The following is a 25,012-nucleotide window of genomic DNA, read 5'->3' on the forward strand; positions in this document are numbered from 1 at the left end:
CCCCAGCCTCCTCCGCAGGGGGCACCGAGAGCGCAGGGCAGGTGACGCCCGAGTCTTGGCCCCTGGGGTAAGTGAGTGCTGCTCTGTCCACGGTGCTCACGCCCGAGCCCCTCTGCGGCTGTGGAGCGCAGGGTCCTGCCCCTCGGAAGCCTCTCTGCCCTGTGACCTCCCCTCCCAGGGCTGGGAGCTGCAGGCACAGGGCCTGCCTCGCTTGCTCCGTGCAGGACGCCTGCCCCGTGGTGCCGATGGAGGTGTCTGAAACTCTGGCTTCACGTACTCTGTCTGGAAGGTCAATCCATCCCTGAGTCCACCTTGCTCAGGTGTGCAATGGCCTCCAGTTTACCTGCCACCAGCCAGTCCATGAAAGACAACGCTCTGCATTTAAAAGCGTCAAGGCTTAGCCCATGCGGAAGGCGAGCCACCTAAACGGCGCAGCATCGCAGCCTCGCGACCAGCAGGCCGGGCGGGACAGGGTGACGCCCCTGGTCTGTGGCCGAAGGACAGCACGATCCACACGACACCCAGCAGGTGACCCGGTGGAACCTCTGCTCTCTCCTTCCGGGGCTCCTGTGGCCGCGAGGCACTAACACCGTAATGACTGCCTTTCCGGAGGGGCTGAGCACGGCGAAAGGATTTCTAAACACTGGGTACAATTTAAAAGCCGGTACTTAGCATCAGCTTAAAACGTGCTCACAAAACCAAATCCCCCAGCACAGGGCCCTCGGAGACACGCCACCACGACAGGAGGCTTTCTGTCAGCGGACACATGACCAAGAGCAACCCCTTTGCGTTCACCCGGAAGACACGTGCAGAGCTGCGGACGGTGCCTGGCTCCGACGGACACCACCTCACCTTCAGAGACCGGGCTGTTGAAGCAAAGACCAAACTGCCTTCGTGACGTTCACAAAGACCATGAATGCCGGCCATCTGCGGGGCGACCCGTCAGACACTTCCAAGCAAGAGTCGCCACACGATGGCTACCTGACGTACGCAGCCCCCACTGCTCACTAGAACCACGCTCGCACGGTCTCAGGTCCCCAGCGCTGTCCTAACCGTGCCTCGGGCCACCTGTGACCCACCCCCACGCCCGCCACACTGAGCGCTCCCGCAGGCTGAGCCGCGCGGCAGGGTACCTCGGGGGCGGGCTGCCCGTCGCTCTTGCTGTCTCCTGCACAGTTCCAACTGCCTGTCACCTGGGGAGACTGTAAGATGACTTCTTCTGGAAACAACACTTTTAAAACAAGAAAGGGCAAGAAGGTCGAGGTTACCGAGAAGCATTAAACAGATGCACGAAGAGATGAACGGCTGCAGCAGCCCCGAGTCCGCGTCGTGCACCCTCTACATGCGGCCCCGTGGACGCAGCCACAGCCACGCCACCCAGCACAGGCTTGGGAACAAAAGCCATGGTTTGTCTACTTGTAGGTACAAAAGGAATTCTACTAAGAGGGGAGAACAGAGCGCAGTGGCTTTATTTTCAATAATCTAAGGGTTATTTTTACGTAGTTGAAATAAGACAACACGGAAGCTTCCCGATAGGAAAAACAACACTGGAAATCAGTTTCACTTTTTTTTGGTTACTCCTCACTTGAGGATATCTTCCCCATTGACTTTAGAGAGAGTGGACGCAAGAGGGAGGGGGAGAGAGAGAAATATTGATGTGAGAGACATCCGTCAGGCGCCTCCCGCACACGCCCAGACTGGTGCAGGGAACCTGCCACCCAGGTACGTGCTCTTGACCGGAACGGAACCCTTGGCCCTGCCGTGCACAGGCCGGCGCTCTAACCACTGAGCACCCGCCAGCCCAGCTTTACTTCTAACGTGGGGGAGGGGGCTGTGCCCGCCACGTGCGCGCGACGCTGAGGGAACCCGGGCGCCACGGGGCGCTCCACAGCAACAGTACCTTTCACTCCCAAGTGGCTGACGTGCTCAAGTGCAAAGTGACACCGTCTGCTCGTGGTCCTGTGGGGAAAAGACAGCACAAAGCCCGCTGTCGCGGCTGCACACGGGGCCAGCGCGGGGCTGGGCCTGACTGCGACCGAGTCGAACACTAGGCACTCTCTACAATGCATGTGGAGAGACTGCGGCTCCCAGGTTCTCACGGCACCGGAGGCCGAGGTCTGGAGGACCGAGGGTGGCGCCAGGGTCTGTGTCAGAGGAAAATCCTAATATCGCACCAATAGGACAGCACAGACTCCTTTCTTTCCAGGAACATTTAATGCATGAAGTGGACAAGTAGGAAAAAATAAAAACACAGTGTGAAGTGTTAGGAAAATATTAATATTACTGTAACAATCAGAAAGTAATCCTACTAATAATAGAGAAACATGGTAATTAACCGTAACTTCGCTACCCTTCCCATTGGCTAATCGGCGATATGCAAATTAACTGCCAGCCAAGATGGTGGCCGGCAGCCACGCAGCTGAAGCGAAGGAGGCTTGCTTGCTTCAGTGACGGAGGAAGCCAAGATTCCCCGCCTGCCGCAGCCCAGCTCTGAGCTCCGGATGCAACAATGTTGCAATTATAGAAGCTAAACAAACTCTAGATACCTGTTTTCAGCCGGCAACGGCCTCAGAGCTGGAGCCGGCTCTCAGCTCCAGTGACAGCCATAGAAGATAAATAAATCCCAGAATAAAAAAAAAGAAAAAAGGAGAGGTTGGGAGCTTTAGTCACCCGCCAGCCTGAAAACGGCCCTCAGCCCCTCACCAGACTGGCCAGGCACCCCAGTGAGGATCCCCACCCTGAAGGGGGTGTGACCAGCTGCAAACAGCCATCAGCCTCTCACCCAGGCTGGCCAGGCACCCCAGTGGGGACTCCCACCCTGATCCGGGACACCCTTCAGAGCAAACCAGCCGGCCCCCATCCGTGCACCAGGCCTCTATCCTATATAGTAAAAGGGTAATATGCAAACTGACCCTAACAGCAGAAAGACTGGGAATGACTGGTCACTATGACACACACTGACCACCAGGGGGAGCTCTGCTCAGCCACAAGCCAGGCTGATGGCTGCCAGTACAGCGGTGGTGGTGGGAGCCTCTCCTGCCTCCTCAGGAGCGCTAAGGATGTCCGACTGCAGCTTAGTCCTGCTCCCCGCTGGCAAGTGGACATCCCCTGAGGGCTGCCGGGCTGCCAGAGGGATGTCTGATTGCCATCTTAGGCTCAATCCCCTGGGGAACAGGCCTAAGCCAGCAAGTGGACACCCCTGTGGGGTCCCAGATTGCAAAAGGGCACAGGCCGGGCTGAGGGACCCCTTGCCCCCGAGTGCACAAATTTTTGTGCACCAGGCCTCTAGTCCTATATAATAAAAGCGTAATATGCAAATCGACCCAACAGTGGAACCGGTCACTATAATGCGCACTGACCACCAGGGGGCAGACACTCAATGCAGGAGCTGCCCCCTGGTGGTCAGTGCGCTCCCACAGGGGGAGCACCACTCAGCCAGAAGCCAGGCTCACCGCTGGCAAGTGCAGCGGCTGTGGTGGCAGCGCTATGGAGCAACGAGCAGCAAGCAGGCAGGCGGTAAGGAGCCGGGATCCCTGACTACAAGAGGGCACAGGCAGGGTTGAGGGACGCCCCTCCCCCCCAAGTGCACAAATTTCATGCATCGGCCTCTAGTTCTGATTATAAAGAATTACCCCCTTGAAATTCACTGAAAACAACTGTTAAAGGAAACTGAGGTGTATTACAATTTTAAGAGTTTTACAACAATTGACTGGCACCGGGCAGCATCCAATCCTGCAGAGAGAGGGGCTCCGAGGATCGGCACCAGTGAGACCGTTACAGGCAGCGCAGGCGGGAACAGGGACGCTGTCCTGGGCAATACAGTGCTCGGTACAGAAAGGTCACTCCTTTAGGGGACATGACATGCATGGCCCACCGGGCAGACCTCTCACTAGAGCTGACCGTGACGGACCAGGCACTCCACCCCTGGAGGAGCAGGCGCTGTAAGCCAGCCAGGTCTTGGTTTGGTGACGTGGGGCTCACACAGCAACTCCACTGGGGGCCTGGTGTCTTATTTTTTAACACAAAAGAAAGAGTAAAAAATGAGAAATAAAAAGTCTACCTTCAAGGAAACAAGATGATCGGAGCTCCAGCACAGATGATGAAGGATATTCAACAAAGCACATCTGGCCTCAAACCAGCAATGGCCCAGGAGCTGAGCCACAGTCTCGCAGAGCCTGGGCCACACCCACGCTCCGCCAAGTTCACACCTGGGCACCTGGAGAACCAACTGATGGGGGACAGCAGGGTGCAAGGGGGGTGCTCTAAGGGCAGAAGGAACCTTCAGGGCCCATCACAGCACGAAATCCTGGGAGGGGGTGTGTGAAGCAGGAAAAATGGCACCTGAGGGTCCCGGCACGAGGCCCTGGCAGCCCCACGCTGTCCCTTCAACAAGACCTTCACCGAGTTGCCTGGGACACAGTAAACTCCAAGATGAGAACCACCAGAAAAGAACCGTCCTAGGACTTAGGAACGTGACCCTAAGAAGGACAAAAACCGTAAAGCAGATGGATTACAGAGGAGGGGCTGAGAGAGGACCTGGCTTGTGCCCCCAGTGAGAGTTTCCCACATGCGCGTGCAGGGTGATCCCACACCTGCCCTCTTCAGAGACCAAGGGGAGAGACCCAAGACAGTGCCCACCAAGGAGGTAATCCATCAACCTGCAGTTCAGCCCTTTACCCCAACAGCCTGAAAAACACTAAACTGAAGGAAGAATTCACCAAAATAAAAAACATCATGTTGTTCCTTCTCAGCACACAAGAAAGGTGTATCTGTAGGACCTGAGAGGGGGCACTGTGTCAGGTCCTATAGATACGAAGTCGCCCAGTTGAAATGCTTCAAGTTACTGACAGGCTGAATAAAAAATAACACCTGCCAGGAAGGCAATGATTGTGGCGGCTTGAAAGAGAGACGACCAATTCCCTACATGGCAGGTCCAGGACAGCGAGAGCCCAGGGGTAAACCTAGAGGTGTCTGCACAGAGGAGGGAAGCACGAGGCCAGATGAGCAGCAGGGTGGGAGGCAGCACGTCGCAGGAACAGGGAGAGGAGAACGGGGCCGTTTCCGGGCACAGAGGAGAGGCCGCCCGCCCCTTGGCCCACTGTCACACAAAGACATGGGCGTGTCCACTGATTCACCGTGACAGCAGAAGCCTGGGGACCAAGTGTCCAGCAATAGAGGAGTGGCCGCATCCCTCTGAGAGCAAGGCCTAAAAGGCAGAGGAAGAAAGGCCTCGATTCAAGGACCCCCACGTCCACCCGAGAAGCAGAGCAGCAGATGGAGTCCCGAGCGAGAAGACAGGAAACGGCAGAGATCAGAGCCAACGCAGAGATGGAAACGAGCTGGAGACCAAGAGCCAGAGTCCGTCCCCCGATGAGGTCACATGGACAACCCTCCAGCCACACTAACAGGGACGAGAAGACACAAACAACCAGGATCCAAAACGAGAGGGGGCACCGGGTCAGGTCCTACAGATACAAAAAGAAAATGATTTTGTGCAAATAGACAATGTGGTCGGGACGCACGGAGTCCTCAGAAGGCAGGTGAGGCCAGAGCTCCCTCTCTGCGAGGCCGAGGCCCGGGCGCTTTATCCACGGAAGAGACGGAATCTGTGGTCGGGGAACTTCCCACAGAGAGAGCGCCAGGCCCAGAAGCCTCCCTGGCCCACCTGCCAGGCCCACACCTGCTCCGGAGACCAACGGGAGGTGCCACTTCCCAGTGTATGTGAGGCCAGCGTTGCCTCGATGCCCAAATCAGAAAAAGACACTCCTAGAAACCACAGACCGACGCGCCTCAGGAACAAGAAGTGACAGTGAATAAAGTCTCAGCAAGTCAGCCTCGCAGCAGGTGACAGGCAGCAACGCCACAGCAGGGGGTGGTGCTCATCACCTAACTGGCCATCTCGAGAGACAGAAACAGGGAAACCACACGTCCACCAACGGAGACATGAAAGCCCAGCAGAATCCCTCATCCACTGTGGCCTAAAGCTCTGCAAACTAGGGACCTAGCGCCTCAGCCGGACAGAGGGGCCCCGCTGGGCACACACAACCCCTCACCACCTCTTCCCCACTGTCTCCAAGCTCCAGCCCCGCAGTGAGGCAAAAGCAAACAAAAGCACCAAAATACACCCAGAGAACAAAGGAGGAAAACCACCTCTACTTGAACACACGATTGCATGCATAGAAAACCCCATCTAACCCATAAAAACCACTGGAAACATTGAGTTTAGCAAGCTCACAGGTCACAAGATTAATATACAAAAACCAACTGCATAATAAATCCTAGCTACAAGCAACTAGAAATGTATTTTTTATTTGTTTTTATTTTATTTATTGATTTCAGAGAGGAAGGGAGAGGAAGAGAAAGCCAGAAACATCAATGCTGAGAGAGAACCATTGACTGACTGCCTCCTGCACACCCCCCACTGGGGATCGAGCTTCAACCCAGGCATGTGCCCTTGACCAGAATCAAACCTGGGACCCTTCAGTCCACAGGCCGATGCTCTATCCACTGAGCCACACTGGCTAGGGCCAAGCAACTAGAAATTGAAATTACTGTTTACAACAGCATTAAAAGTTTCTTAGAGAGTCAGGGACATATTTGACAAAAAATATATAAAACATACACAGTGAAAAGTACAAAACGTTATGTAAGAAATGAGAAAAGACCTAAGTAGATGGAGAGAGACAGCACTGAAGAATCAACGCTGCCCCAGACAAACCTCGACAGTGTCCGTCCCAAGCCCAGGCGGTTCCGAGATCCACACAGACACCCGAGCTCTCGGCAAAGACGGGACCCAGTGGGAGCCTTGCCTACCCGACTCCAGACACAACGCAGGGGCGGACAGACCCCACACGTCAGGGCAGTGGGCTTCATGACGGTGTCAGGAGACGCACGGAGAGAGGACAGGGCTCACAACACTGGGGCTGGGACGAGGGGTAGGCACGTCCCCAACCTGGCATCACTGGTAAAATGAACTCAAACTAGACCATGGCCCTCAATGTAAAACTGAAAGCTGCAGCATTTTAGAAGAAAACACAGGAGAGAGTGTTTGTGATCTTGCGTGAGGCACATTTCTGAAGTGTGTCACCAAAGTCATCAAAGAAAAAACTGATCAACTTCCTTAAAATGAAAAATTTCTGCTCCTCGCTTTTTACGAAGATGGTGCCGAAAGCTAAGAAGGAAGCCCCTGCCCCTCCCAAGCCGAAGCCAAAGCAAAGGCTTTGAAGGCAAAGAAAGCAGTGTTGAAAGGCGTCCACAGCCACAAACAAAAGATCCGCACGTCACCCACTTTCCGACGGCCAAAGCCACTGAGGCTCCGGAGGCAGCCTCAATACCCTCGGAAGAGCGCGCCCAGGAGAAACCAGCGTGACCACTCTGCCATCATCAAATCCCCCAACTACCGAGTCAGCCATGAAGAAGATGGAAGACAATAATACACTAGTGTTCACTGTGGATGTCCAGGCCAACAAGCACCAGATCAAACCGGCTGTGAAGAAGCTCTATGACATTGAGGGGGCCGAGGTCAACACCCTGATCAGGCCTGATGGCGAGAAGAAGGCATATGTTTGACTGGCTCCTGACTATGATGCTTTGGATGTTGCCAACAAAATTGGAATCTAAACTGAGTCCAGCTGCCTAATTCTAAATATAAAAATTTTACACTGAAAAAAAAAAAAATTTCTGCTCCTCGAAAGACATTAAAAACAATAAAAACACAAGCCACAATCTAAGACAATATTTACAAAAAACATACCTGATAAAGGGCTAGCTTAAGAATGTGTACTCCACCAACTGCGCAGGTACCGGACGTAGTGCATGGTGATGAGAACTCACACAGGGCACCGAACACACACGCACACGCACACACAGGGCACCGAGATGCGCGCACACACACATGCGCGCACACACAGCACCGAGATGCACTGGCAGGGGCCCCGAGAGCAGGCAGCTGGGACACGGGGGAGCAGAAGCAACCCCTCAGCACCAGCCTCGGCCCGTCTCCTCCTGCAACACTGATGCTCAGGGGCCAAGGCAGGAGGCGCCCCATCAAGAAGGACAGGTCGGGAGGCGCTAAAAGCATCACCTGTTATATGTAAATTCCACGTCCATGGGCTCAAAGTTATACGCTTGTTCAAACTCCGGGTTCAGCTTAAGGGTTACGTCTTCTTCGTGAATCTAAAGGAGAAACAGACAGCGTAGCCTCCCTCCTTCGCACCCGAGTCCTTGCGACGCTCTCGTCGGTCTCGGCGGCACATGGCGACACCCCCCACAGATCGAAGGGGCCACCGGGTGTACAACCATCACGGCGCCCTCCCCACACACGCGTCCCCATTCCCCTCCCTGGCTCCGGGGGTCTACACACCAGGAACACAGCCACGGGCCAGGCTGTCCCGGGACCACCCCTCCTAGAGGGCCCTCCAGCCAAACAGATCCTGCAGAGTGTGACCTGGACCAGCGGGAGGAAAGGCGTTTCTGAGGCGCCCCAGGGAGCGTGGGGAGGCCTCCACCGGCCGGGCTCTACTAGGTGGGCCGGTTAATAATGCGGATTTTTGTCACTGGATGGAGTTACACTCACGTTGATATATATGCGATTTGATACGTATGCTCTTTTGTCGTATTGACAAGCTTCAAAACTTCATGTCAAATTTTCTGAAGGTGTTAATATCATAGATATTTTTACGCTTCATCTTTCTGCAAGTTGTTTTTGAGTTTGACATGCATCTCCATTCAATAATGCTTATTGTTGGTCTTTAAACTTTTTCGGTTGACCTGGGCATTGTCTTTCACATCAAAATGATCACTTTTAAAGCGTTTAAACCAGCATCCACAAGTATGGAGCATGTTCACCATAAGCTTCCCAAAGCATACGATAACTTTCAGCAGCACTTTTCTTCAAAATAATGAATTAAAACTTCCCACAAATGTTTTGGCATGAAATTTGACATTTTTAAGCATAAAAGTATCTATGATGTTAACAGCTTCAGAAAATTTGACATATGAAGTTTTGAAGCTTGTCAATACAAAATAGCATACATATAAAATCGCCTATATATCAACACTAGAGGCCCAGTTCAAGAAATTCGTGCATGGGGGAGGAGTCCCTCAGCCCAGCCTGCACTCTCTCCAATCCGGGACCCCTCGGGGGATGTCTGATTGCCTCTCACAATCCGGACCACTGGCTCCTAACCGCTCACCTGCCTGATTGCCCCCAACTACCTCTGCCTGCCTGCCTGATCACCCCTAACTGCTCCCCTACCAGCCTGATCGCCCCTATCTGCTCCCCTGATCGCCCCTAACCACCTCTGCCTCACCCCACACCCGGGACCCGTGCTTCCCTTTCTCTGGCTGGCCGCAGGCACCCAGGACCTGGGCCGGCTTCGCCTGGGCTGGCTGCAGTCACAAGGGACCGTGGGTGGGCGGCTTCGCTTGGGCCACAGCCACAGGCGCCTGGGATTGCGGGGTGGGCAACTTGTCCCTCTCCCGGGCTGCCACCTGGCTGGTCCCCATTCCTCTCTCCCCAGTGTTGAGTGTCTGAGCCGTTACAGTGTGAGGGCGTGATGACCATCTGCATATTAGCTCTTTATCATATAGGAGGATATGTGACAAATTTTCATCTATTGGGAAAATCTGCATCATTAACTGGTACACCTCGTATCCTGGGGGTGCTGGGCGCAGCGTGGCAGGGTCAGGAGGCAGGGCGGGGATCACCGCAGGAGCCCAGAGGCCCTCTGAGGGAAGCAGGCCGCCCAGCGAAGGCCCAGGTTCCCCAGACTGAGGAGGAAAATGGGTCATGATCAGAGACGGCCAAGACATGGGGAGCATGTTCCCTGGAGTGAGGTCAGCACAGCCGCATCGGATGCAGGCCTGGAGGACTTCACAGACAGACACTGTCACTTACAGAAACACAAAAGATGAGGTATGAAGTTAAAGAGCGGGAAGACAAAAACAAGGGAACCCAAGACCCTACCGAAATGACAGGGCAGCTTTCGTGAAGCCAACAGGCCATTCAGAAACCTGGAGAAGAACGAGAGCAAAGGGAGGAAAGGCGAGGCCACTCCCCAACTCTCAGAGACGCACCTGCTCTGGCCTGGGGAACCCTCCCGCCCGGCAGCCTCTCACCTTCACCACGTAGCCGATGTACTCAACGACGTGTCCATTGTACTCCTGAGTTTTCAGAACCAGTTTGTCACCTAGAGAAGCACAGGACCACATGTGACCACGGCAGCATATCAGAGGACCCACCACTTCACGTGACGTCAGGGACAGGAGACAGGTGCGGAGTCCCTGACCACGTTTTAAGTGACATTGTAACCCAAACCAAGAAAATGAGCTAATGGGACCACGTGGCACCAGTGGAAACCGCTCCTCCCGGGCGGGCCCACCCACCTGCATACAGGGAAGGCCGGCTCTCAGCCAGCCCCGGGACCTCCAGCACCAGCAAGTCCCCGCTCCTCTTCAAGACAACCCCGCTCATGTTATACTCTTTCAGCTCTATCTCCGCATGGATCTCCTCGAGCCAGAGCAGAGTGGACAGCTTCTCCTTGTAGTTTGACATGTTCAGAAGCTGAAAGCGACGAGCCAGCCAGTGAGCGCGGAGCACGGGGAGCACCCCAGGCCCCGGAGGCAGCAGCTGACATGCCAGACGGGAAGTGAGGGCTGCAGTGACCACAGGCCGTGCAGGACAGCGGTCCTGAGGCGGGGCGTCTCAGTGAGCCCCACCCCCGCCCCACGGCGACCTGGACAGTTTGCAGAGCCTGGCACAGGGACAGCACCAGAGCTGTGTGGCCTGGGCGGTGAGGAGGTGGGGCTGGGGGTGCAGGGAGGCCTAGGCCCGCGGTCGGCAAACGCTTTAGTCAGCAGAGCCAAACACCAACAGGACAACGATTGAAATTTCTTTTGAGAGCCAAATGTTTTAAACTTAACCTATATAGGTAGGCACATTGTTATTAACTTAGTTAAGGTGCTCCTAAGGCTTAGGAAGAGCCACACTCAAGGGGCCAAAGAGCCGCATGTGGCTCGTGAGCCGCAGTTTGGCGACCACGGGCCTAGGGGGCAGTGCTCAGGGTGTGGGAGCAACCTCATAGGACAGGGCTCCCAGCCTCCCGGCATGGGCATCGGGTGCATTGCGGTCGGAGAGGGACCCTCCTGTGCATCGTAGGGTATTTGGCAGCTCTCCTGGCCTCTACAGCACCCTAGTTGTGACACCAAAACACTCCAGGGGGTAAACTGTCACCTGTGGAGAACTGCCGGTTGAAGGGAACAATTCCCAGAGCTCGCACAGGGCCAGGTCGGTGGCCGCCAGCCCCATGCAGCCCGTGCACTGCACTGCACTGCCCTGGGCAGGGTCAGAGGGTACCTGCCCCCAAGGGCACCTCTGTTTCCACCTAGCAAAGCTTTAATGCAGGAAAGTGTCCTGCTTTTCCAAGTAACTCAACTGGGTCCCAGAACTGAGCTCAACGGTAAAATCCAGGATGTCTAGCAGCCACATGAGCCCTCCCGGCTGGAAGGCGGCACTTGAGCCCCTGAGAGGAAACACCCAGCCCCACTCAGGAGACAGGACGTGAGAGCCGTGGCTATACTGCGTCACTGATGTTCAAAGAGGTGAGGAAGACTGAGCATGGTAAGCACAGAGAAGACAGAAGAAAAGGAGTGGACCTGAACCTGTCGAAACCCAGCGCAGAGGGGAAGTGGCGAGAGAACAAGGAGCAGAGCGCCAGGGACGGGTGGGAGGGAAACCACCAGCCACACAGCCAAGCAGCGCCAAGAACCCAGGACCGTGAGGGAAGCGGCACCAAGGCACGTGGTCCTCTAATGTCGCAGACCCGGCGACAGAGCCATCACAGACGCAGCAGGAAAGCCCAGCCTGTGTGTGAAGGCAGAGGCAGCAGAGCAGCTGTGTTGTCGGGACGGCTCGGGGGGCGCAGCCGCCTCAGACTTTTCCAGACACGGAAGCCAATGAGCACCCAGGAGCACCCAGAGGCCGGGGCCCCGTGGGGCCGACAGCACCAGGAAAGGTCAGCGAGGAGCCCCTTTCTAAACGCCTGAACGAGAACTGGTTATGTCACGTGAAAACGCTAAGACGCCTCAAGGACTTCAAAACAGACGCAGAAGTCAGACTTCCGACAACGCCAGCAAGACGCCACGGAGAAGGGGAGGAGCCCGTGGGGCGCCCGCCTGGCAGCTGAGGGGCTGGGGCTCAGGCCCTAACCTGAGACCATGCACCCCAAATCAAGTGACAGCTAAAGAGCATTAACGACCCAGCTCCTCAGGGAAGCTGCCACATCGGGGGCCGCCTCAGGCCGACACCCCTTCTCCGGCAGAAGGCCCGAGCCCACGGTGCCCACGACCAAGGCAGCCTGCAGCCAGGAGAGCACGGGCGGCCACAGGCGCCTCCTACCTCGGCGAGCAGAGGCTGGAAAGTCAGGATGTCAATCTTCTGCTCCACACACTTCTTCAGCCGGTCGGGGATGGGGTACTGGGGAAGGAAACTTGGAAGCTGGCGCCTTGAGTTCCTTAAGGAAGAAATTCAGTTGGAGATGATTCTTCGTCACGACATCTGGCACAAGTTCCTTGGTCACCACAGGAACGACGCAGCAGCCGCGGCCCCGTCAGCGGGCGCCAGCATTTACTGGGGGCATCCTCCCAGCTGCAGCAGGGTGGCCGGTGCACAAGACCCTGGAACCAGGGGTTCTGCACCTTGACTGCTGTGCCTAACAGGGCGTGACCATGGGAACCGCAGCCACGGCTGCAGAGCGCGCTGACGGCTGCTCCGCCCAGGCCTGACTCCGCTCTCGCCTGTCACCCTCCAGCTCTGCCTCCCCTGGCAGGGGCTGTCATTGGGAGTCGCCACCACTGCTGTGGGCAAACCTGATGCAGCAGCATGATGGCCGGAGGGGCAGCCGGAGAGGAGACCAGGGAAGAGCGGATGTTACAGCACCACACGGTCAGTTCACAGGTGCACCTGATGTGGGTGAGGATGGCGCCAGCACTGGCCCCTTCTTGGGAGACAGGCTGGGCTGTGAGGAATACAAGAGGTGGCGGGGACCTGAGGTGGTGAAGTGGTGGCCGGGGCGTAGCAGGTCCACTTCCCCGTCCTCATACGCTCTGTGGGCTGCACCCCGGCCGCCTTCAGACAGTTTTGTATGAACACACCATCCCCCAAGAGTGGAACGAGCCCCCCCCACCGCTTCCCCTCAGCCAGCGGTCACACCATGAGTGCACGCCAGGCCACCCCGCTGTCCCTCCTGTCACGGTACCTTTTCTGCGTGGTCACGACAACCGTCGTTTTCGTGGGCGCCGGCGCCGGGGGACTCTTAGACTTCTTCCACAGGAAGGGCTCGCGCACGGCGATCAGGGCCTCCTCCGCGCTCACCACGCCCACGTCCAGGATGCGCCCGATCAGGCAGCTGGAGAAGCAGAGCAGGAGGAGCTCCTTGCAGCGGCCGGCAGTCCTGCGAGACAAGACATGGTCAGCGTGGGCCCCACATGCAGAGGCGGCCAGGATCAGGATCCTTTTTTTAAAAAAATATATTTTATTGATTCTCTACAGAGAGGAAGGGAGAGGGATAGAGAGTTAGAAACACCAATGAGTGAGAAGCATCGATCAGCTGCCTCCTGCACGCCCCCCACTGGGGATGCGCCCGCAGCCACGGTACATGCCCTTGACCGGAATCGAACCTGGGACCCTTGAGTCCGCAGGCCGATGCTCTGTCCACTAAGCCAAACCGGCCAGGGAAGGATCCTTTGTTTTTAACAATCTCGGAACAGAATCCTTTGTTTTTAACAATTCTTTCACAGGGAAAAGGGACTTTCCACAGGAACAACGTAACATGTCCCCAAGACAGTCAAGCACCCCAAACAGTCACCTCTGTAATCGTCAAACGTCAGAACAGTTTTCCCAAATTTCAATTGGAATCGTCTGACACGACCAGACACGGGTCATCACTGCTTCCTGCCCGAACTCCTGCTGTGGCCCTGGCCCCCAGTGCGGTCCCTGCCCCACATCCTCACAGGATCCCAGGGGTCACGGACAGGGGCTGAAGGAGCCCTGAGGTCCTCATGGTTGGACACTGCTGGGCTTACAGCGAGGCAGGGACGCACTCACTCAGATCCACGTTCACAAAAGATTGACAATTAATTAGCAAATGGAGGTGGCAGACAGCGGCCAAAATGTCCAGCTGACAGGCGCCCAGCAGGCAGTGGCAGGGGCTCAGGACATGTGGAAGGAGAAGAGGAGGCGGCCCAGGCTGAGGGCGCCCAGCTGTCCTCTCACTCAGAAGTCAGGGAAGGGGGTCAGTGCCTCACAGCGGACCTCACTCAAGCCACCGTCTCCACCAACGTGTTTTCTTTTGAGTCTGGTCCCACCAAAAGAGCTACAAATGCTGTTTGTAAGGACCACACGCGGGACCTGAGCGATACGTGTGCCAACGTCCCAGGCAAACCCCTGAGAGCCCAGCAGCACGTACTTGGCCTCACACGTGACCACCACCAGGGCTCTTCCTCCGGGAGGGATGAGCCCACTGGGCTCAGGCTCCATGACCTGCCTCCTCCAGCCGCCCTGTCCGCTTCCTCCCTCTTCTCCTTTGCAGGCACAGTTATCTGAGAGGGGACAGGAGACCCAGCGGTCAGCTGCTGGTGGCAGTGGTGGCGGCCTGTGGACTCCAGCACGCACGCACAGCCTATCACCCAACAGGGCACAGAAAGCCGACAGCAGGCAGCCTCCCGTTTGGAAGTGTCTGCAGGAAGCAGCATGTCCAATGTACTTCCGGGATCGCCAACTACCTTGGTCCCTGTCCCCAGCCCCAAATCATCAGAGAACTCGAACCAGAGCCCACAGCATCGAGGCCCCTGGGTCCCCCGACCGGCCGGGGCCCCGTCCACCTGGAGAGACTGCTCTGCTGTGGGCCACGCTGCTCTCCGCCATCTGGTAGGTTTTGTCTGGGCAGCTCTCCCGCGTCTCAGGGTCGGGAGCAGGTGCTGGGGGGCCGTGCTGGGTCCCCTGCAGCAAGTGGAACCGGAACTGTCTGGTTCTGTCCCAGCCGGCCAGCTTGCAGCTGACCAGCTTCTGCGGGACGTCTCCTTTATTCCTGCACAAAGGGAGCTGCCGTCAGCAGACAGGACTTCCGGAGCTGCTGTTACTGTGAAACAGTTCAAAGGAACTGGTACGTGGCGGCTGCAAATACCTTCACGCCCGCATAACTAAGTTCTGTGGTGAACACTTTCGTAAAGGAAAGAGCAACGGGGCAGGAGAGTGAAGGCTGTTCTGTAGGATCTCTTAACCCCCAGCTGGAGGCACGGCCGGGGAGGGTGGGACTCACTCGATGCAGACCACCAGGCTCCTGCTGCCCCCTTCCCGCAGCGTGCCGAAGCTGGTGGCCCTCGTGACTTCAAGGCCGCCCTTGTTCTTCAGCAGAAGGGCCTCGCAGGTCTCCTCGGAGGCCTCGGCGGGGGCGTGGTCTCTGGAGAATCCCACAGAGTGTCAGTCACCTGCAGGCTGCCTCCCCAGGCTCCGCCCCTGCCCACCTGCCTCTCCTCCCAGGTCCCCAACACCAGGTGCAGGGCCAGCTGCTGAGGACCCTCGAGGACACAGCCACCCTGAGGGTGAGTGACAGTCCTACAAGCTCCAGAGAGGAGGCGAGGCGGCGGTGACACTGCGAGGCGGTCCTGGGCCTTGGGCGGGGGGGGGGCTGCTGATTATCAGGGACAGCAGGCTTTCATTTGGGAAGCGTCATGCTGCTTCACAGCATTTGAAACAATTAAATGAGAAGGTTCTCTCCCCTACCCAGACCCCTTTCCCTTTATTCCAGACACTGCTCACCTGAGCACTGCCTCTAGGAGGCCCACCAGGCACACGCCCGCCCGCCCCACCTGCGGGGGCACTCAGAGTGCAGGCCTTCAGTAATGTATACCTGGGCATTCCCAACCCACATGCAAATGCAGTGACATTCTCACCACACCAGTGACCCCCTTTGCTGGCTGCTGCCCCTCCAATTCCCCATCTACACAGGCCTCCCCACCCCCTCCTTCCTCTCCTGCACAGGTGCCAACAGGGCCGTGGCTGCGGGGGCAGCACTGGAGCTGCTGGGTCTTGGGGCTGCTCAGCTGACCTCTGTGATGGACAGCTGAGGTCAGGAGTGAGTCGCAGGGCTCCCCCCCTTCCCCACCCCCGTGCAGATGTGCAAGACAGTGGGAAGCGCAGGGTCTACAGCAGGGCCGACACTCGCTGGGCACACACAGTGGGCACTCAGATTGGTGGCCGGATGGTGGTCTGACTGGCTACCATCGTGGCATCTGGATGCATGTGCAGAGGAAATGGCTCAGACAGGAAGCCGGGATGGGGGGAGGGGGTGGGGGACAGCACATCCTGGTGGGCAGAGCATGGCCCTCTCGGTGCCAGGCCCGCTCCTGTGGCTGGGACAGTGCTGGCACACAGGCAGCGGGCCCTGACCCTGTGCTGCCCAGACAGGGGTCCAGCCAGCTCCTTCCCCCTCTTAGCCCCCAGCCCCACTCTGAGGGCGATGAGGACACCCGAGTCGAGGATGGGGCCAGCTCACAGCCAGCCCAGCACTAGGGGTGGGGCCTCCCTGTCCCCGGGAGACGGCTACCTGAGGCAGATGAGGGAGGAGCCTCATTGAGCAGGTCTGGGGTCAGTCACTGGCCAGGGAGGACCAGCAACCCCTGGACAGCTGCCCAAGGAGGCGGAGCAGGAGGGACTGACCACTGCCAGGGGCCTGGCTTGCACCCACCACTGCACATGGCCGCCCCACCCCCCTCTGAAAGTGCAGTTAGTAAATCACTGCGTGCTGAGGTCGGTGCCGGGAGAACACGTGGATCTGGACAAGACCATGACCCTGAGCTGGACAGGAGGGGCCAGGCTGGAGTGACAGGCCACACCAACCACTCCCACAGCCTGAGCGCAGTCAGTCTGTCCCCCCCGCCATCCTGCCCCTCACAGCACCCCCCCCACCTCGCCCAGGCTGAGCTTGCATTTAGTGAGATGGGGTGACAGCAGCATGACTGGGGGCCCTGTGTGGTGAGATCCCTGGAAGTGGGTGCTGAGGAGGAAAGGCAGGGAGAGGCGGTGCTTCACAGCGGGAGCCCACGGCCTAGGGAAGGGAGGCCACTGGCAATGCAGGAGGACACAGACACGAGTCAGTCACGTAGGAGTCGGCCATGTCCAGTGTGCCCACAAAACGCCAACATGCTGAAGAATCACCCAGGCCAGACCCAGGGCAGGAGGGAGCCCTCCACTCGACCTCCGATCGAGCACCATCAACTCCTGTGGGAGACGCCTCCTGCCCACCACCACCCACCGGACGTGGACGCAGACGGCCACTGGGCTAGCGCAGGCAACGCTCACCCCAGCCAGTGGGGGCCCTCACCGTCTCTTCACGGGGGTCACGCACAGGGCCCTCCACATGTAGCAGGACTGGCTGCTCTCCACCACCACGGTGCTGACCACGTCGTACCTTCGCGGCACATACCCCTCAGGCAGCTTCAGAGAGTCCAGGGTGAAGAAGACACAGTCGTCGATCACCCCGTTTCTGCCACAGAGGCTGGAAATGCAGACCTGCGGGCACAGCGTGCAGACAGCCTCACCAACCGGCCGGCCCCCTGGCCCCCGAACAAAGGCCCAGTGACCGCGGCCTCCCCTCGCCCGGGGACCTCGGGGGGGAGTGGGGACCCTGTTCTCGGAGCAATGCCCTGAAGTTAACGCATTGTGGGGGCCTCGGAGCTAAGGCCCCTCGCAGGCCGCCACCCCACACGCCCAAGTCCTGTACCCCACTGCCCACAAGCAGGGCAGGGCACTTAGGACTAAACCCGACAGCACACTGGGTGGTCTTCTCTGGCCAACACTGAACCTGACGGGCGACCCACCCAGTGTCCCCCGGGGAACCGGGACCAGCGAGGGCCAGCGCCTACCTTGTCCACACGCTTGTACCGCAGCGGCTTCACCGACAGGGCCTCGCTGCTCCACGTGCCCGGCCGGATCCAGTAGGTGGCCTCCACCCAGTCGCCCTTGCACGGCTCGAAACCTCCGAGGCAGGAGGGCGGCGTCACCCGGGCCGTCCCCCCAGGCCGTCCCCCCCCCCCCCCGCCATGTCCAGCCCCTCGGAAGGGACGGGCACTGGTGCTCTGCCCACAGGGACACTGTTACCCTGATCTCCTGCAGACCCACCTGCTGCAGGGCCTCCTCCCCTCAGCCCCTCTCCCTGCCAGACAGGCCCACGCTCAGGTAGCCACGAAGCTGGTGCGCAGCCTCAAAGCCCATCTGGTTCCAGAGATTCACATACTTTCCATTAAAACCCCAGGTATTAGCGGCAACACAAGCAGCTCAGTAGCAGACCTGTCATCACCTCCACCTTCTAGAGCAGCGGTTCCCAACCTTCCTAACGCCGCGACCATTTAATACAGTTCCTCATGTTGTGACCCAACCGTAACATTATTTTCGTTGCTACTTCATAACTGTAATGTTGCTACTGTCATGAACCATAATGTAAGTATCTGATATGCAGGATGGCCTTAGGCGACCCCTGTGAAAGGGTCGTTCGACCCCCAAAGGGGTCGCAAACCACAAGTTGAGAACCGCATTCTAGAAGGTGTGGGCGCATGTGTGGTGGACAGTTTCACGACACCCTGTCCCTACCACCTCTGCCCAGATGCAGTGAGTGCCCCTCCCACTTAGGGACCCAGGGTGCTGGGGACGAGGGTAACTGAGGGCTGGCAGCTAGGTCTCTGCCAGCTCAGGTGGGGAGCAGGCAGTGCCCCACCAGCCCTGTGGCCTGCCAGGTAGCCGTGCTGTGGCCAGTGCCACGGCCTGCAGGGTGCAAGGTGCCCGCCCCCTCTGGCAGGCTGGGAAGCTCAGTGGCATGGAATGCAGTCCTGACACAAGGCAGGGAGAGAGCAGTCTGGGCAGGATGGCTGTGGTGCCTGGTGTAAAGCCACCACCAGATACAGCCTTTTGGTTCTTTTGCAATAAGCACTTCCGACAGCAATAAGCCCAAAGGACAGAGCACGGAACTGGACCCCAAGTTGTTCCTGTGGGAGCTGGTGACGAGCACTGTCCCAGCCACCAGCCACCTGTCAACTGCACTCGGGGGCTCCCAAGGTTAGCAGTCAAGGCTGCTCCCAGCTTTCATGGCCGTCAAGGGGACACAGCAGGCTCCCGGCAGGATGAGCTGATGCCCACAGCCCAGGTGGGGAGTCCCACGTCTACCTCTCAGCAGGCACTCTGCAGGGCCTGGGGCTAGAGTTCAGCTCAGAAAGCACCCCCCCTTCCCCCACCCGCCATCCTCCCCGCCTGCCCCCAGCTCTGCCAGTTCCTGCTGGGTTCCGAATGGGATGGTCTGCGCGGGAGGAAGAGCCACTGTCTCAGGCCCCCTGTTGCTGCCCTCCTACCACTGTGCCCAGCAGGCACCCCAGACGCTGCGAGTTAAAGTTAACTGAGGGCACCAACTTATTTCTTTAGGCATGAAAACAAAATCTGAGATCAGCTCAAACAAGTGCGATCACACAGGGACACGTGCTCCTGGGAGGTGCAGGTTCCCCACACCCCCTGAAAGCGTGTGAAGCGCCTGAGAAACAGCAGCGCCCGTGTGTCCGAGGCACCAATGACGATGCGAAAGGAGTAGTTACTCAGAGACGATGGCTGCATTCCACGAATGGGCACAAATGACAGCACGTCCCGTCCAAGACTCTCAACCTACAAAACGCGCCCCCATCTGACCCTCTCAGGGACGCACTAACCATTGCGAATCTAAGACATAACAAATGGAAAACCCACTTTTTAATGTGAAGGAGAAAGCCACCCTGCTGACCTTCACAAACGCTCTTCAGAGAGAAGTATGTGGTCTGATTGATGTAGCCAGCGCCCTTCATCAGCGACGTCACACAGCCAATCAGCACCCGGGGGCTGGAGTCGGACAGTCCTCTGCCCTGGTTTTTGCTGTCCTCTTCCCACTTATCAGAAACAGCTTCCACCTGAGACAAACCAACCTCTGTTAAGCACCAGAGGCCCACAGAACAGCAGGCTGAAGACCAGCACCTGCTGTGAAGAGCGATGCGAAAACCCCAATAAAAGACCAGCAAGCCGAACGCAGCAAACTATGAAAAGCATTGTGCACAAGCGAGGAGGACTCATCCCGGAAGGAAGGGCGGGTCAACAAGAAACTCCACCACGCGACACACACACTGGAGGAGCCGGGAAAACCACCGTCATCTCGGGGTGCAGAGAAGGCACCTGACAAAACGCAACTTGCTCTCGTGATGCAACACTCCGCACACTAGGCACAGACACCACCAGGCCACGTGTGCAGTGTCCTGCCAACGTCACGGGCAGTAGCGACACTCACTGAAAGCTTTTCCTCTAAGATGAGGAACAAGATGAGGTGCCTCCTTTTGCCACTTCTGCCAAAACAGCACTGGACGGTCTAGCCAGAGCAACAGGCAAAAAAAAAAGAAAGAAAGAAAGAAAGAAAGAAAGAGAATCTAACCTGGAGAGGAAGAAGTAAATTTATCTCTGCTTACATATGCCATGATCTTATATGTAAAAATCCACTAAATATTCCATTAAAAAACTGTTATAGCTAATAAATGAATTCAGCAAAGTTGCAAGATACAAATCAACAAAAATTACTTGCGATGAATATTCCAAAAAGTGAAATTAAAAAACCAATTTGCTACATACAGACACATCAAAAAGAAAAAGAAACTTAGGAATAAATTTAACCAAGGAGATAGAAGACGTATACACCGAAAATTATAAAAAGTGGCTGGAAGAAGTTAAAGACACAAGCAAATGGAAAGACACTGTTCATGAATTGGAAGACTTATATTAAAATGTCAATATTGTGCTAAGCAATCTAGAAATTCACCGCAATCCCCATCCAAATCCCAGGGACCTTATAGAAAGAGAAAACCCTCCTAAAATTCATACTGTCTCTCAGGGGCCTTGAGTAGCAAAACTATCTCGAAAAGGAAGAACAAAGCTGCAAGTTCCACATTTGATTTCAAAACTTGCTACAGAGTTATAGTCATCAAACAGTGGCACTGGCATGAGCACAGGCACAGGAACAGATTCCAGAAATAAATGGCATGTGTGGTCAATAGATTTTCTTTTAAAATTTATTTATTTTACAGAGAAAGAGGGGCAGGGAGGGATGGATGAATGGATAGATGGAGGCAGGGAGGGAGAGAAACATGGATCTGTTGTTCGACTTACCTATGCATTCACTGATTGATTCTTGTGTGTGTCCTATCTGGGTATGTATTTAACCCACAACCTTGGTGGGACAACACTCTAACCAACTGAGCTACCTGACCAGGTCCCAAGACCATTCAATGCAGAAAGGGTTTCCCCACGGTGAAGGCTTCTAAAACATGATGGTGAGAAAACTGGATACCAATATACAAAAGAAAGAAGTTAAATCCTTACCCAACACCATACTCACAGATTAGCTCAAAATGGATCAAAGACTTACATTTAAGAGCTAAAACTATAAAACTCTTAGAAAGAATAGGCAAAAATGGCCATGCTCTTGGACTAATGAATAATTTTTAAAAATATATTATTTTTATTGATTTCAGAAAGGAAGGGAGGGAGATGAGGTAGAAACAACAATGATGAGAGAGAATTATGGATCAACTGCTTCCTGTACATCCCCCATTGGGGATTGGGCCCGAAACCCAACCCTGACCAGGAATTGAACCGTGATCTCCTGGCCAGGCTGACGTTTCTTACAGAGCTCAAAAGCTACAATGAAAAGACAAACACATTTAACTACAAAAAACTATAAATCAAAGCCAAAAGATAATCTTGGGGAAAATATTTGCAACACTTCCATATACCAATTTTCCTTTAAAAGATCTAATTTCCTTAAAATAGAATTTTCATTAAAAAGTTGAGCCCCACAAAAAATATGGACAAAGGACACAAAAATATTTCATAGAAAAAAAGTGAAATGTTAAATTATTTTAAAAAGTGAAAAATAAAATTACGAGATAACTGTTCACGGATTAGATTGGCAAAGATTCACAAGAGTGAGACATCCACGCCCTTGTCAACCTTGGGGAACAGACAGCCTTCCACCTGCTCCCAAGAGTTCAATTAGTACAACATGACTGGGAAGTAATCCGACGACAACCACTGAAGTGAGAAGTGTGCACACCCTTTGCCTAACAATCCTACTTCCAAGAAATTACAAAAGTACTATTTGCAAATAAAAAAGTTGCTGAATAATAGGATCCGCTAAAGGGATAACACAGGGTCCAGTAACTGCTACTTTTAACAATATTTTTTGAAGACTAGAAGAATACAGAAATGTTCACCGTGTTCATCTCCAGTCTAAAATTACAGGCGAACTTACGAAGGATACGTGTCTACGGTGTTCGATTTACAACGATCACCACTGATTTTTTAAAACGGAAACCACGGCGAGAACAAATGCGCCCGGGCAGGTACACCCCGTCTCCCCCCTTAGCCAGGTGTCTCCGAGGCCACGCGAGCGGGCGGCCCGGGAACCCGGAAGAAGCTCGCGCCCAGGCGGGCCTCACCCTGACGGCCTTCAGCCCGTTGGACACTTTATCCTCCTCCACCACCGCGATGACCTCCTGCCCCACGCTCAGCAGCACTTTGCTCGTCACCACGTCGTTGGAGAAGTAGATGAGGTCGTCGATCATGCCGTAGTCGCTGCAGTACCTCGTCACCACGCCCTGCACGGTTTTCAGCTTGGCGTCACCTGGGCGGAAGGACAGACAAAGCGGCGCCACTGATGGCCAGCGCGGGGGGGGGGGGGGGGGGGGCGCGGGGGGGGGACCCTACCCCCGGGGCCCTGCTGGAGGGAGGCGGGGGGGGCGGGGCCCAAAGGGGCTGCAGGCCCCCCCCCCCCCCCCCCCGGGAGCGTCCAGGAAGTCGGTGCGTGAGGCAGGCTGCCTGGTGCTCGACCCCCAGCTCTTCCACGGCCACGTGGAACCCCAGGCCGGGTCCCGACCGCCTCGTGCCTGCTCCCCGGCGAAGGGGGCGCGGGGACAGCCTCCACTGATGCCCGGGCGGCTGGGGCGCAGTGGGGGTGACTGTGAGTGATGCCGCATCCGGGGACTTGTGATCCCTACTGTCGCTTTTTCCTCTTTCGTAATCCACAACCTCGGCAGCAGCGCCAGGAAATTATCTCACAAAACGAGGCAACGCGAGAGATCCCAGGCCTGGCCCGGGATCCAGGGGACCCCCCTCCCCCATTGCTGGCGACAAGGCTGCTGCCGCCCGTGTCCTGGGCCCTCCCTGCACCCCTGGGTGCACGTCTGCCCCGCGGCCCCTGCACGGGAGACTGGGCTCGGGCTGCCCCTCCAAGCCCACGGGGTGCAGACAGCCCGGAGGGCGAGGCCACGCCACAGGCCAGAGCCGGGATGCGCCTGCGGGGGAGGTGGGAGGTCGACTAGGCGCCCGGCCTGACTGCTCTCCCCGGGGGAGGCCTCGCCCTGGGGACCGCCGCCCGCCCGCAGCCCTGGCCCCGGCCCACGGCCCTCGAGGCACCTTCCGCGGGCTCGAGCCTCCGCAGCCCGGTCCCCTCCTCGGGGCCGTCCGCCCTCCTCCAGAAGAAGGCCACCACCTTGGCCGCGAGGCGCAACATGGCCGGCTGCGGCCTAGTCCGCGCAGCGTCCAGCTGCCCGAGGCCCCTGCACGTGGCCACGTCGCTCCCACCGCCCTCAGCCAATGGGGTGACCACGCCTGCGCCTGCGCCTTCGCCTTGTTTGTTCACGGAGCTTGGCCAATGGGGTTGCCGCACTGGAGCCTGCACCGGAGTCCCTTTGACTTTGGCCAATGGGGTTGCCGCCCTCTGGGACTGCGACTGCGCCTGCGCCCATGACCCATCGCTATTAGCCAATGGGGTCTCCGCTAGCAGTGTTTGTGGGCCGTTGGCGACCGTTAGTGTGCCTAGGCGCGGTGCAGTGTGGGAGTGATGTCATGTCCGGCCATTGGCTCGTGCTGGAGGGCGGAGCTTGGCGCAGGTGGGCCTCCGGGCCTCCTTCCCATTGGCTGCTGTCAGGCGTCGCTTTGGTTCCGGCCACGCCCCTCCTCCGGTGCAGGGTTGGAGATGCTCTTCTGCTCCTGCCAAGCGCGGCCCTGGTTCCTGACAGCGAGTCACACGGGCAGGTTTTCGGCGTTAAACACGCTGCTCTCCCGGGAGAACGCGCCGGGTCGTGGCCGCGTCTTTGCTCCGGGGACTCTGGTCCGGACTGTCCCCTCCCGCGTGTCGCGGCCGCTCGGTATCTGTCTCCTGAGGCCTCGGGGAGTGAGCCGCCTGCCCCGAGGCGGAGGCGCCGGAACGGAATGAGGCCTCGCACGGAGGGGGTCCTTCCCGTCTGCTCGGCGGGGCTGCAGGCCTCTTCGTGGGCTCATTTCGAGTTGCACCAACTTCTGCACCTGCCTAGGCTCCTCCACGTGCCGTGCAACGCGAGGCAGCTGCGCCGGCTCCTCTGCTCAGGGTTTGTCCATTTCAAACAAGGTGTCAAATATGGCATCGCCCGGCCGGCCGGGGCTCAGTGGTGAGAGGTCGGCCCGGAGGGAAGGGTCGCGCGGTTCGACTCCCGGTCAAGGGCACGCCCCTGGGTTGCAGGTCTGAGCCGGGCCGTGTCCGGCGCGTGTGGCGGGGGAGCAAGCAATCGATGTGTCTCCCACGTGGATGCTTCTGTTTCTCCTTCTAAAATTCAGTGGGAAATATCCCCGATTCTGCACTTCTCAGCTCAACTCTTCAGCAGATGCGCTCGGCCGCCCGACAGACGTCATCAAAGCGCACTCCTCGCCGGCCGCCTGTGAACCAGGAGGTCACCCCAGTGGGGGGCGCGCAGGAGGCAGCCGTCCATGATGCTCTCTCATCATGGATGTGTCTCTCTCTCCCACTCCCTTCCTCTCTGAAGTCAATAAAAATATATTTAAAAAACACAAAAGCCCACGGAGACAGCAGAGCATCCCACGATGGGGACCTGATGCTTCGCTCTCACCTCCCGTGGGTCTGTG

The 25,012-nt window shown here is 57.1% G+C and overlaps 1 protein-coding gene across 1 annotated transcript in view; it reads right to left on the reverse strand.

Moving 5' to 3' along the window:
- Positions 1-23,624, reverse strand: part of MOV10L1 (Mov10 like RISC complex RNA helicase 1) — a 34,886-nt gene extending 11,262 nt beyond the window's left edge. The window contains exons 1-16 of the mRNA XM_036311265.1: positions 23,528-23,624; positions 22,552-22,736; positions 19,818-19,980; positions 17,923-18,035; positions 17,382-17,569; positions 15,318-15,458; positions 14,881-15,086; positions 14,466-14,598; positions 13,257-13,451; positions 12,398-12,512; positions 10,387-10,564; positions 10,120-10,190; positions 8,084-8,175; positions 1,901-1,959; positions 1,009-1,231; positions 853-866 (exon numbers count right to left, since the gene is read on the reverse strand). Coding sequence (XP_036167158.1) covers positions 853-866; positions 1,009-1,231; positions 1,901-1,959; positions 8,084-8,175; positions 10,120-10,190; positions 10,387-10,564; positions 12,398-12,512; positions 13,257-13,451; positions 14,466-14,598; positions 14,881-15,086; positions 15,318-15,458; positions 17,382-17,569; positions 17,923-18,035; positions 19,818-19,980; positions 22,552-22,736; positions 23,528-23,624 — 2,173 coding nt within the window. The remainder of the gene's footprint in view (positions 1-852; positions 867-1,008; positions 1,232-1,900; positions 1,960-8,083; positions 8,176-10,119; positions 10,191-10,386; positions 10,565-12,397; positions 12,513-13,256; positions 13,452-14,465; positions 14,599-14,880; positions 15,087-15,317; positions 15,459-17,381; positions 17,570-17,922; positions 18,036-19,817; positions 19,981-22,551; positions 22,737-23,527) is intronic.
- Between the last annotated feature and the right edge of the window lie 1,388 nt (positions 23,625-25,012).

The sequence above is a fragment of the Myotis myotis genome, unplaced genomic scaffold (genome assembly GCF_014108235.1).
Source record: "Myotis myotis isolate mMyoMyo1 unplaced genomic scaffold, mMyoMyo1.p scaffold_m19_p_54, whole genome shotgun sequence".
Classification (NCBI taxonomy): domain Eukaryota; kingdom Metazoa; phylum Chordata; class Mammalia; order Chiroptera; family Vespertilionidae; genus Myotis; species Myotis myotis.